Here is a 13,233-nt window from a genome sequence, read left to right on the forward strand (position 1 = left end):
GAGGCCAGGAATGAATAAACGTACGCTGTATGTCTTGAAACCCTGGGCTGGGCTTGGCTTTCCTAATTTACAAGCCTATTTCCAGGCTACCCAAATAGATCAACTCTCTCATACTGTAGCACAGGGTCCCAAGCCTCTCTGGGTGTCTATCGAGGCTCTCTCCTGCTTTCCCTTCTCCATTGGATCTTTGATGTGACTTCCTAGCCGACTACCTCCTCCTGTTTTATGTCCCACTTTATCTCATTCGTTAGCTGTCTGGGATAGGGCAAGGCACCACAAGTCTTTGTCTTCTCAGCATACCCCATTAGCCCCTGTTTTTTTGGAACCCTGAGTTTAAACCAGGGCTGGTACCTGCACCATTTCAATGGTGGCTCAACAAGGGTCTTGTACGGATAGGGGATTATGTTGATGGAGACCAGCCGTACTCCCTACAATATTGTAAGGATAAATTGCAGATTTCTATTAGGGATGCACCGAAATGAAATTCTTGGCCGAAGCCGAAGCCGAATAATAATGAAATGCTTGGCCGAAGGCCGAAGGCCGAATACCGAACGCGGTGTTTCGCATTTTTTAACATAAAATATGCCCATTAGCGTGCCCCTTAACATAAAATATGCCCATCAGAGTGCCCCTTAACATAAAATATGCTCATCAGAGTGCCCCTTAACATAAAATATGCTCATCAGCATGTCCCTTAGCATAAAATAAGGGGCACGCTGATGGGCACATTTTATGTTAGGGGGCACTCTGATGGGCACATTTAATGTTAGGGGGCACGCTGATGGGCACATTTTATGTTAGGGGGCACGCTGATGGGCACATTTTATGTTAGGGGGCACTCTGATGGGCAAAACAAAACATTTAAATCAACGTTGCTCTTAACATAAAATATGCCCATTAGCGTGCCCCTTAACATAAAATATGCCCATCAGAGTGCCCCTTAACATAAAATATGCTCATCAGAGTGCCCCTTAACATAAAATATGCTCATCAGCATGTCCCTTAGCATAAAATAAGGGGCACGCTGATGGGATCATTTTATGTTAGGGGGCACTCTGATGGGCACATTTTATTTCAGGGGGCACGCTGATGGGCACATTTTATGTTAGGGGGCACGCTGATGGGCACATTTTATGTTAGGGGGCACTCTGATGGGCAAAACAAAACATTTAAATCAGCATTGCTCTTAACATAAAATATGCCCATTAGCGTGCCCCTTAAAATGAAATATGCCCATCAGAGTGCCCCTTAACATAAAATATGCTCATCCGCATGTCCCTTAGCATAAAATAAGGGGCACGCTGATGGCCACATTTTATGTCAAGGGGCACTTTATAGGGCACTGTAATATAATTAGCATGGCAAGTGGCAACAACATATGGCAGTCTGCACATTAATGCTTGTGCAGCTGCCAGCTACCGTATTCTTCTCCCCCAAATGTGCTCAGCTCCACATCACATACCTCAACTGCAGCCAGAGCCAAAAGCCGCGAACAGGGGGGCGGGGCGTGGACCTAGTGTGAAGGAGCCGCCAGTCAGGAGCAGGGGGCGGGACGCGCGCGTGACGTCACACCCCCTACTCGCGGCCGGACAGGACACCGGCGGCGTGTGAGAAGGGAGCCGCGAGCCGCAATGAGGAAGGTGAGCGGTCAGGGCGGAAGCTACAGAAGATCATTGCATACATTATCAGAGGGTTATTTACTGCAGAGGACATTTTTTACATAGATCATAATAGAGGACCGCGAGCCGCAATGAGGAAGGTGAGACATTGTTCGGCTCAAAATTATTCGGCCTTTTGATTTATTCGGCCGAACACCGAAAGTGCCATTTTCTCTATTTTCTCTATATTCGGTGCATCCCTAATTTCTATATAATCAAATTATATCTTTTATGAGATTAAACTTAACTGGTTAAACACACCCCTTGCACTCATGATCTTTAAATTATTTTGCCAGGCACTGGGTTTTTTGATAGGATGAGTATCTACGATATATGCTTCCCTCCCTCCAAATGTCAAGCTCCCTTATATTATCCAGTGGGAACAGGACCTAAATCTCATGTTTGAATTATCCAACTGAATTATCCAACTGGCAAGACGTTGCTTATGCTCTGTTTAAAATTTCTATTAACACAATCTTAAAAGAATCTAATTATAAAATACTATTGAGGTGGTATTTGATCCCTACCCAGAAAAATGCACTCGACTGTATCACCCGCCTGTATCCGGAGGTGCGGACAAATGGGGACCATGCATCATATCTGGTTGCAACGCCCTATAGTGATCAGATTTTGGATGTTCAATTTATTTTATTTGGTGATGGGAGTCAATATTCGTAGATTCCCGAAGTCGGACCTCTTTTAAGAACTCCCTGAGGAGGTCCTCAAGAAATCTGTGAAATGAATTACCTATATGTTCTTGGCAACAAGAATTACTATTGCAAAATATTGGAAGCAGACAGTGGTTCCCCTTGATTATGTGGATAACGAGCGTAACTGAATTATGGTCAATGACAGAATTCCCTGTATCCTTCATAATAATACTAAGAAGTCTGATAAAACATGGGACCCGTGGATCCAATATTTGTCGGTTCCTTAACAAGGTCCTGGCAACCCACTTTTTCTTTCTTGGGTTATAATTTTTCTTTTCTTTCCTTGCTTTGTTTTTCATACTTGGTTTTATTTTTTTACTTCGGTTCAGGTTGCCCTAAGGGCCTCAGGTGGCTCTGACTGTTTATACTCTCAGGCAAGTGGACACTAGATTTCCCCTATATCTCCCACCCTTTACGCCCTTTTCCCCCTTCACTGTATGAACTACCACTTTAATACATTTCTATAATATATGTGATGCTTAGGTTTGCTGTGTTCTTGCCCCTTTGTGCACCAGATGTATAACTTCTGCCTCCTTTGCCAATGATCATAACTGTTTTCTGTGTCAGAGTCCTTATCTGAGGACACTTCCATGCTATGGTTTGTTTCTCTAAAGAATATTTGCATTGTTATTGATAGCTGTATTGAAGACCTCATAATGCTGTTATGACAACCTGTGAAACTTTTATTTCTGCATTTTTTACCATTGTACTTTCTATTTTCAACAAAAATATTGAAATATAAATGTTGACAAATTAACATAAAACCAGAAAAAATAAACCCTTTAAAATATTTAGTTTACCTGCATTAGCCTCCCCATCAGTCAGCAGAATAATTAGGGAGGCACGTCTCTCTGGAACCTGTTTTATTTCATATCCTTTATTAAATAGTTCAACTGCCTTCAACATTGGATCATTAATGTTTGTAGCTGTAAAAATGAAAAAAGTTAAAAATGTTTGATTTATGTCAAGTTCACAAATTAAATAAGCTGCTGGAAATCTTAGAACCATTGAAGTTCAACTCTACTAAAATCCAGTTGTAGAAATTAGTGGCTGATTCTCTGACATGACGAGGATATGGAAGGTCTAGCTCAGTGCTTCAACCATGGCGCTTTTGGTGCACAGTGGCACTGACACAGCATGGAGAGAGCCTACACTGCTACTGGACTTGCCATGCACATTCTTTGCAGAGATCAGACAATGTTGGGTAATTATAGACTTCTACTATATTAAGTGTATGTAATGCAGCATAGCAACAATACACAATATTACTCTAGAATACAAAACAAGAACAAGTCGGTCAGAAGATAATCATGATTTAAAAATCTCCGTTAGTGATCAGCAAATAGTTCAGTAACAAGCTAATGAGTTTAGGATATTGGTTCAGACTTCATACCATAAGGCCTTTGTTTAGTGAATACGTTTAGACAACAGGGCAGCCAGCTTTCACTGTTGTTCCTATTAATAACCTAGGGTTTCATTGTGACATATTTCAAATTTGGCATTAGTTATAGCGAATCTATGGTCAAAACGTAAAATCATATATATTTCCACATTCCATTTCTTGCCTACTTCCAATAATATGAATGATCTTGAGGCAGGGGCTGACTGGCACCTTTCAGCCCAGGGGGCAGGTACAAGCCAGAGGCCCATGGTGCAGCGACTCAGCCCCCCTCCCACTCTCCCTCCTCCCGGCCTCCTCCTGATCCCCATTCCAGGCTGAAGCTCCGCTCCAGGTACTCTCTACTCACTGGCCAAATTCGGGTTCCTGACCTGGCCAGCAGGGGGCAGTTGGGGGGAGCTGGGACAGCTTGGTTGGGGCTGGCTGGGGGAGGAGAGTCTCCAGTGGGGCATAGAACTGGCCTCTGCCCAGACACAGTTTACACCATCCATGCTGGGGGGAGGCCTGAGCACTGTCCTTCTCTTCAACCCACACTCAGTAGGTCAGTGGTAGAGACTTTTTACTTCTCTTCACCAGGAATCCTTTAGGCATGTCTGTGGCAGAAGCAGTGCAGCCTTTTTATGGGGCATCAGAGCAGCCCAGGGGGCGATTGCCCCCCTGCCCCCTGGCCCAGTCCTCCCCTGTCTTGAGGTATGTAAACTTTGTGAAGATTGCCACATTTACTTTCTCAAATTCTGTAACACTTATACACTATGCCCTGAGAGTAGGCACTACTGTGGCACACATTTTACAGAGCCTATCTTCTGAACTACAGAGTTGCTAAGAGAAGTCTCAGGAGGTGGAGTCAGTACAGGAATCACTGCTTGCATGCAGCAAGGTATCATGGGATATGTAGTCCTAAAAAGGGAACCACAGAGGGGAAGCTGTAAAGCATGCAGGGGATTCAGCAAGTTGTAGAAAGTGATGGCCAGCAAGCATTCACAACATGAATTGAGATTTTTTGAGTAAGCTTATTGTAAGGGATACCAAATGCAGGTATCCAGTGGCAGCAGGGAAGACAAGTTCAGGTAAGCTGTACTCAGAAAACTAGAATCAGACTATATTATATTAAAATAAAGTTTATTAACACACAAAACACCAATCCAACACTAGCAGACCATAATAAGCAAAGCAAAAGTGAAAAATAAACAAGTAAAACCAACCAACAACCTAAATATGTATAGACTACAGTATATACAAATTAAGGGCATGACTGGGACTGGGAACAAGGGGAGCAGAAAAGGGGTAACAGGATACCAGTGTATACAGGGTACTAGATACAAAGATCAGGATAAGGCAGGGATCTGGATAATTAGCAAGCGGGTATATGGCTAACAGGCAAAATGCTGAAGCAATGATGCAAAGTAAGGGAGACGTTATATACCTTCCCAGCAGCCAGCATCAGATGAAGCATAATTACAGGGATCTGCTGGCTTCTGGTGGCCACTGCAACTGTGCTCTTCAGCTCTGGGAACCACAGTGCCACCAGCAGGTGATCCAGGTCCTGACACGTCAATTAAATAGTCAACAATAACCATTGATTATAGTGCTATTACAATGCTGATGTTCTAAAATGAAAGTGTATGCTGTGACCATAGATCTTCTTTAGGATCCCATGTATGACCTGGCTCTAGGATTCAAGGTTGCTCCACAGGGACGCAGTGATCAATATAAAGATTGATACAGGTACCTGCACTTGACTTCAGCACTGTTGTCGATTTAGAAATATTTTAGGGAAAGTCAATTTCAATTTAAAGTAGTTCTAAACTATAAATGCTTTTACCATAATATATTCCCTGCATTAAAGTAAAAAATGCCCCACACAACAGTATGTCCTACCCCTCTGTCCCTAAACAATTACTCAAATCTATGTCATTGCTCTAGTGCTGTCTGTGGCTCCAGCCCCACTCCCTTTACTTACTGCTTTCACAGGAGGACAGTGGAGCTGCTGTCAGTCAAACTCCTGTGATGAGGGAGTGGGGGTGAGACTTACCAGCGTTGTATGTGTTTTGACGCACACAACCTAGGTCAAGAGCTTTCACGCACGGGTGCCTCTTTAGCATGATCCAGCGATGTACACCAGAGCCCTAGCTGTCCTGGACACCCTCTCTTTATTGGCTGCAGGAGTCATTGGCTTCCACTGCTTTCAATCACAGTCAATGAGGATAGAGCAGGGTGCTGGGCCAAGCCACAGTTCTATAAGTCTTATGGACATATACAGCAGAGCTCAGGAGCAAGCACGCACCCATGCCCCCATAGCAAGTGGCTTGATTGGGGGCACTTGTAATGGGGGAGTAGCCAGAAGCACCAATGGGGACCCAGCTACAGCAACAGTGCAAGATACAGCAACAGAATGAAGACTGCAAAAAGATAAAAGAAAACGGACAGTTATCCAGCTGCAACAAAGCTTTCATTTAAAAATCTGACAAACCAGAACTACCAGTCTTGGAAATTCAAGATGAAAATGCTGCAAATAAGAGAAGGTACGTGGAAATGTATAAATGAAGTCAAGCCAAAACACCCTTCAGGTGAGTGGATAGAGAAAGACCAAAAAGCTCAGAACACAGTCTCTCTTAGCATAGAAGATGATCAAATCATATACAGCATCTCACAAAAGACACTTTGCTACAATGTAAAGTAGTGAGTATGCATCTTGTATAACAGTGTAAACTTGCTGTCCTCTCAAAATAACTCAACACACAGCCATTAATGTCTAAACCGCTGGCAACAAAAGTGAGTACACCCCTAAATTGGGCCCAATTAGTAATTTTCCCTCCCCGATGTCATGCGACTCGTTAGTGTTACAAGGTCTCAGGTGTGAATAGGGAGCAGGTGTGTTAAAATTGCTGTTATCGCTCTCACTCTCTCTGATACTGGTTACTGGAAATTCACCTTATTGCAAAGAACTCTCTGAGGATGTAAAAAAAAGACTTGTTGCTCTACATAAAGATGGCCGAGGCTATAAGAAGATTGCCAAGACCCTGAAACTGAGCTGCAGCACGGTGGCCAAGACTATACAGTGATTTAACAGGACAGGTTCCACTTAGAACAGGCTTCGCCATGGTAAACCAAAGAAGTTGAGTGCACATGCTCAGCGTCATATCCAGAGGTTGTCTTTGGGAAATAGACATATGAGTGCTGCCAGCATTGCTGCAGAGGTTGAAGAGGTGGGGGGTCAACCTGTCAGTGGATAGACCATAGGCTGCACACTGCATAAAATTGGTCTTCATGGTTATCATTCCAGAAGGAAGCCTCTTCTAAAGATGATACACAAGAAAGTCCACAAATAGTTTGCTGAAGACAAGCAGACAAAGGACCTGGATTAATGGAACCATGTCATGTGGTCTGATGAGACCAAGATAAACCTTTTTGGTTATGATGGTGTCAAGCGTGTGTTGCAGCAACCAGGTGAGGAGTATAAAGACAAGTGTGTCTTGCCTTCAGTCAAGCATGGTCTGGGGCTGTATGAGTGCTGCGCGCACTGGGGAGCTACAGTTCATTGAGGGAACCATGAATGCCAACATGTACTGTGACATACTGAAGCAGAGCATGATCCCCTCCCTTCGGAGAGTGGGCCACAGGGCGGTATTCTAAAATGATAACGACCCCAAACACACCTCCAAGACGAACACTGCCTTGCTAAAGAAGCTGAGGATAAAGGTGATGTACTGGCCATTAAGCATGTCTCCAGACCTAAGCCCTATTGAGCATCTGTGGGGCATCCTTAAATGGAAGGTGGATGAGCGCAAGGTCTCTAAACAGGGCTGCTGTTAGAAATCATGGGGCCCCCGTACAGCCTACCTGACAGGGCCCCCTAAAAAAAAATCAAAACAATATTTTCGGTAAAAATACACAAAAATCATTATTAGCAGACACAAACACAACATAACTTACAAACTTATGGGGGAACAGGAGGGTACAGTATGGGGGGAGCATTTTGCCAAATTGTTGCTTACTTGAGCCAATTTTTCCATTGGAAGGAGGTTTCTTAGCTCTGATGTTACTCTGCTTTGGAAAGGCTTTTCTTGTCATGTTTCCTTTTATACAGCTGGTGCATTTCATTGTTTGATCACATGCACTCATTTTTTCCACTTGCATAGTCATTCTCAGTTCATTTCTTTATTATGTCAGGACTTCTGTGCCCAAGTCGTCTGTGCCATGTGTGAATGCAATTCGAATTTGTTTTCCTCCTTGGCAGTAAAAACCACCTCATTGCAGTTCAGCTAATACAGTTCATGCATACTTTTAGCCTTTGCAAGTAAGATATCCCCTTTTGTGATGACGCAACTGCCATCTTGGAAGGGCACTACATTGCCCTGTTTTCTGAGCTTCTTCACTGACAAAACATTTGTTTCAAGAGCAGGGACATAGAGGACACATAGAGGTATCTTTCAGGTGGGAAATGGGACAGTAAAGAAAACTGTCTCCTATTCCTTCTGATTCCATTATTTGCCCATTATCTGTGGTGATTTTTTTTTCTGATTTACTCTGGTCAAGGAAGGAATGAAAGGATTCCACATCGTTTGATGGAAATTAAAATTATCTGCCTACACAGGGCTAAATTCAAAGACACCCCAAAAATCAAAGTGAAAAAATTATGCAGCAGGCTAATCCATTTTGCTGAAATTTTACTGCAGCAACTCAAAATGGTACTCAGTAGTTTGTATGGCCCCCCACGTACTTGTATGCATGCCTGACAACGTTTGGGCATGCTCCCAATGAGACGACAGACAGTGTCCTGGGGTACTTCCTCCCAGATCTGGACCAGGACATCACCGAGCTCCTGAACAGACTGAGGTGCAACCTGGCAGCGTCAGATGGACCGAAACAATGTTCCAGATGTGGATTTAGGCCAGACGAGACCTGGGGCCATTCAATGGTATAAATTCCTTCATGCTCCAGAAACTGGCTGCATACTCTCATCACATGAGGTTGGGCATTGCCATGCACCAGGAGGAACCCAGCACCCACTTCACCAGCGTAGGGCCTGACAATGGGTCCAAGGATTTCATTCCGATACCCAATGGCAGTCAGGGTGTCATTTTCTGGACTGTAGAGGTCTGTGCGTCCCTCCATGGATATGCTTCTCCAGACCATCACTGACCCACCACCAAACCGGTCATGCTGAATGATGTTACAGGCAGCATAACATTCTCCACGGCTTCTCCAGTCCCTTTCACATCTGTCACATATGCTCAGGCTAAACCTGCTCTCATCTGTGAAAAGCACAGGGTGCCAGTGGCGGACCTGCCATTTCTGGTGTTCAATGGCAAATGCAAATTGAGCTCCATGGTGCCAGGCAGTGAGCACAGAGCCCACTAGAGGATGGGCCACCCTCATAAAGTCTGTTTTTGAGTGTTTGGTCAGAGACATTCACACCAGCGGCCTGTCATTTTGTTGGGCTCTGGCAGTGTTCATTCTGTTCCTTAAATCCACAAATGAGCAGATACCAGTCCTGTTGATGGGTTAGGGACCTTCTAGGGCCCTGTCCAGCTCTCCTAGAGTAACTGCCTGTCTCCTGGAATCTCCTACATGCTCTTGAGACTGTGCACAGCAAACTTTCTGGCAATGGCACATATTGATGTGCCATCCAGGAGGAGTTGGACTGCCTGTCCAACCTGTATGGGGTGCAGGTATCGCCTCATGCTAGCAGTAGTGACACTGACCCTAACCAAATGCAAAACCAGTGAAAAACGGTCAGAAAAGATGAGTAGAAGATGTCAGTGGCCTCTACCTGTAAAACCATTCCTGTTTTGGAGGTTATTTTTTTTCTTGCCCATCTAGTGCACCTGTTGTTAATTTCATTAACACCAAAGCAGATGAAACTGATTAACAACCCCCTATGCTACTTAACTGACCAGATCAATATCCAAGGAGTTTAATTGACTTGATGCTAAACTCTGATTAAAAAGTGTTCCTTTAATTTTTTTTGAGCAGTGTATATACTGTAAGCACAGGTTCCCTAACACCTGAAAGCTAATTTAAAGCCACATTTCATGTTTTCTGTCTCTTTAAATTGTTTTTTTGGGCCAAGCTGGAGCACTGGTCTTACAGGCATGCGCGATACATAATACTAATAAGAAACACTTTGTAATGTTCTGGTACCTCTGGTACCCTTATTTCCACATTTCTCTCTTAATATTGCGTCCCATCTTGCTATCCAAATGGGACGCATACACCTTTAAGGGCAATGACATCATCGCAGAGCGCCGCTATGAGCGGCTATTTCAATCGCCGGCTTTCTCTCACTCATTGCTCGTTCAAACCGCATGTTCACCGCACCTTCTCTTGCGAAGCTGGAGCTGCTGGCTATTCCCTTTGCCTGAACTGAACCGGAAACCTCGCTGCCGATCCGTATCTCGCTACTGGATCACCTCTCACTACTGAACTTTGTTACTACTACCTATCTAGTGATAAGTACCCCACAGGGGATTTCTTACTAACCTGCACTTCTACTGTCATCTACTGCATATACCAGGACTATCTCTATCTAAGCTATTTCCTATCATCTGCATAGACTGTTAGCTCTTGGGACTACGATCAACTATCCTTGCACTAGGTTACTCTGTCTTGTATACTCCATCTGCTGTCCCCTACCATCTGCACTATACTTGACATTAGAACCTATCTGCTTACTACCATCACCTAAACACTCTCCTAATACTACTCCTAGGTGCTCACCGTACTATAGCCTGTCTCTCACCTATATACTCTCATATATACTATCCCTCCATTAACATCAGATTGACTGTATGTATATTGCATAAACAGTCTGTGCACAGTGATGAAGTCCTGAGAGTTGGATATGTTTGTTCAACAGAATCTCTACACGACTACTGAGTGTGACAATTCTGCAGCTGCAAATCCATCCACTAACAAAAACGCATGAGCGTTACAGATTGAACGAGCCTTAAAAAAAATTATGGATTCAGCAGAATTACCCACTCAGGTACTACAATTAAAACAGCAAGTAGATGCATTGATCCTTGCTCTCACAGAGGTAAAAAACGAAAATCAGGCTTTAAGACAGCAGGTTGGCCGTCTCACGCAGCTTTCTGTTGCTCAGCCCCGTGAGCCTAAGATAAACCCTCCTCTAGTGTTTACTGGTGATCGGAGTAAATTTCGTGAATTTAGGAACGCATGTCGATTGCTTTTCTTGTTAAAACCTCTGACCTACACCACTGACCAAATTAAAGTCTGTACCATTATCTCCTATCTGACGGGTGAACCCCGGGCCTGGGCAGACGCTCTCTTTGAAAAAGACGACCCACTCCTTAACTCCTATCCTTTATTCCTAGCGCAACTCGCTAGTTTATATGAAGACCCCAATAGGCAGAGTACTGCTGATACCCAATTGAGGGCTTTAAAACAAGGAAGGAGACCTGTTGAAGATTTCGTGGCAAATTTCAAAAGATGGTCCCCTGATTCAGGGTGGAACGACACATCTTTGCGAACGCAGTTCAGACTCGGCCTATCAGAGGCCGTTAAAGACGAGCTCGCCCGAGCGGATTTACCTGGCACTTTGGATGGCCTGATACAGACCAGTATCAATATTGACAGACGACTGCGAGAAAGAACGGCTGAGAAGATGGGCTTACCATTTTCCAGTCCTTCTCGGATGTCGCCTGCTGACCCTACTCCTATGGAGGTAGGAATGATACACCCACCTTTGACCCTATCTGAACGTGCCAGGAGGAAAACCGAACATCTCTGCATATACTGCGCATCCTCGGATCATTTGATAAGCGGCTGTCCCCTTGTCCGCAAAAAAGAGGGTGAGTGTTTAAATGTCTTGCTAGGGGGACTAACAACTTCCTTTTCTAATCCTTATCTTTTTGTTCAATTGACATTGCAGTGGGACCAAACTAGGATCACCACCAAGGCTATGATCGACACTGGATCTTGTGGAAACTACATTGATACTTGTTTTGTCTCCTTAAATAAAATACCTACTGTTCCAAAACCCAAACCGGTCTCTGTTAGTTTTATTAACGGTACCCCTTTATCCTCCGGTCCCATCACCAATCAGACACAGGCACTCCTTGTAACTGCTGACAAGTCTCATGTGGAGACCACCACCTTTGATGTATTAACCTCACCACATTTTCCCATTATTTTGGGACTTCCTTGGTTACACATACATCAACCAATCATCGATTGGAAGACAAGAACGCTAGCCTTCTCTTCTCACTATTGCGAAACTACGTGTAATCTCCCCCCATATGGTAGGATCCTATCTGTGGTGTCGGATGACATTATACCAAAATGTTATCAGGATTTATCGGAGGTTTTCCTTGAGAAAAACGCTCAAGTGTTGCCTCCCCATAGGGACTATGATTGTTGTATCGATCTACTCCCTAATAGTAAGTTGCCTTTCGGTCACGTCTATCCTCTTTCACAAGATGAACTCTCTCATCTCAAGGAATATCTGGATGAAAACTTGGCAAAAGGATTCATCCGACCTTCTACTTCCTCCACTGCTGCTGGACTCTTCTTTGTCCGCAATAAGGATTCTAGTCTTAGGCCTATCATTGATTTCAGACAATTAAATACCATTACAATAAAGGATCGTTATCCTTTACCTCTTATTCCTGAACTTATCGAACAGGTGCGCGGAGCTTCCTACTTTTCAAAATTGGACTTAAAAGGGGCATACAATTTAATTCGAATCCGTGACGGGGATGAATGGAAGACAGCATTCAGAACCAGATACGGACTGTTTGAGTACCTCGTGATGCCATTTGGGTTGTGTAATGCTCCCGCAGCCTTCCAACGTTTTATAAATGAGATATTCAGAGACTTGCTTGATGTTTGTGTTGTAGTATATTTGGACGATATACTTATTTATTCTCATTCCTTATCTGAGCACATAAAACATGTAAGACTTGTGTTGTCAAGACTACTTGCACATAACTTATATGTTAAATCAAAAAAATGTTTATTCCATAAAGAGGAAGTACTATTCTTAGGATACATTATATCTAAAAATGGAATCAAAATGGACATGAGCAAAATATCCTGCATTCTGGATTGGCCTGTGCCAACCACTCGCAAAGCATTACAAAGGTTCCTCGGATTCTCTAACTACTATAGGAAGTTCATTAAGAACTTCTCTGCGATTGTGAAACCTCTCACACAACTCACAAGCTCAAAAAAATCTTTCAAATGGTCAGAAGAAGCAAATGGAGCTTTCTGTCTGTTGAAATCAAGCTTTACTTCTGCTCCCATACTACGCAATCCAGACCCATTCCTTCAATACATCTTGGAGGTAGATGCGTCAAATATGGCAGTAGGAGCAGTTCTCTCACAACGACCAACAAACATCTCACCTCTTCACCCAGTTGCTTTCTTCTCAAAGTCATTAAGCAGCCCCGAGGTGAATTATCCAGTAGGTGAGAAAAAGTTGCTAGCCATAAAACTGGCACTA

At 43.7% G+C, this 13,233-nt stretch overlaps 1 protein-coding gene across 1 annotated transcript in view; it reads right to left on the minus strand.

The window, feature by feature from the left end:
* The window catches only part of LOC309562159 (inter-alpha-trypsin inhibitor heavy chain H3-like), a 234,519-nt gene that overhangs the window by 102,296 nt on the left and 118,990 nt on the right, over window positions 1–13,233 (minus strand). The window contains exon 10 of the mRNA XM_082266284.1: window positions 3,169–3,294. Within this exon, the coding sequence (XP_082122410.1) occupies window positions 3,169–3,294 (126 nt within the window). The remainder of the gene's footprint in view (window positions 1–3,168; window positions 3,295–13,233) is intronic.

The sequence above is a fragment of the Pelophylax lessonae genome, assembly GCF_965119305.1.
Source record: "Pelophylax lessonae genome assembly, chromosome: 8".
Classification (NCBI taxonomy): domain Eukaryota; kingdom Metazoa; phylum Chordata; class Amphibia; order Anura; family Ranidae; genus Pelophylax; species Pelophylax lessonae.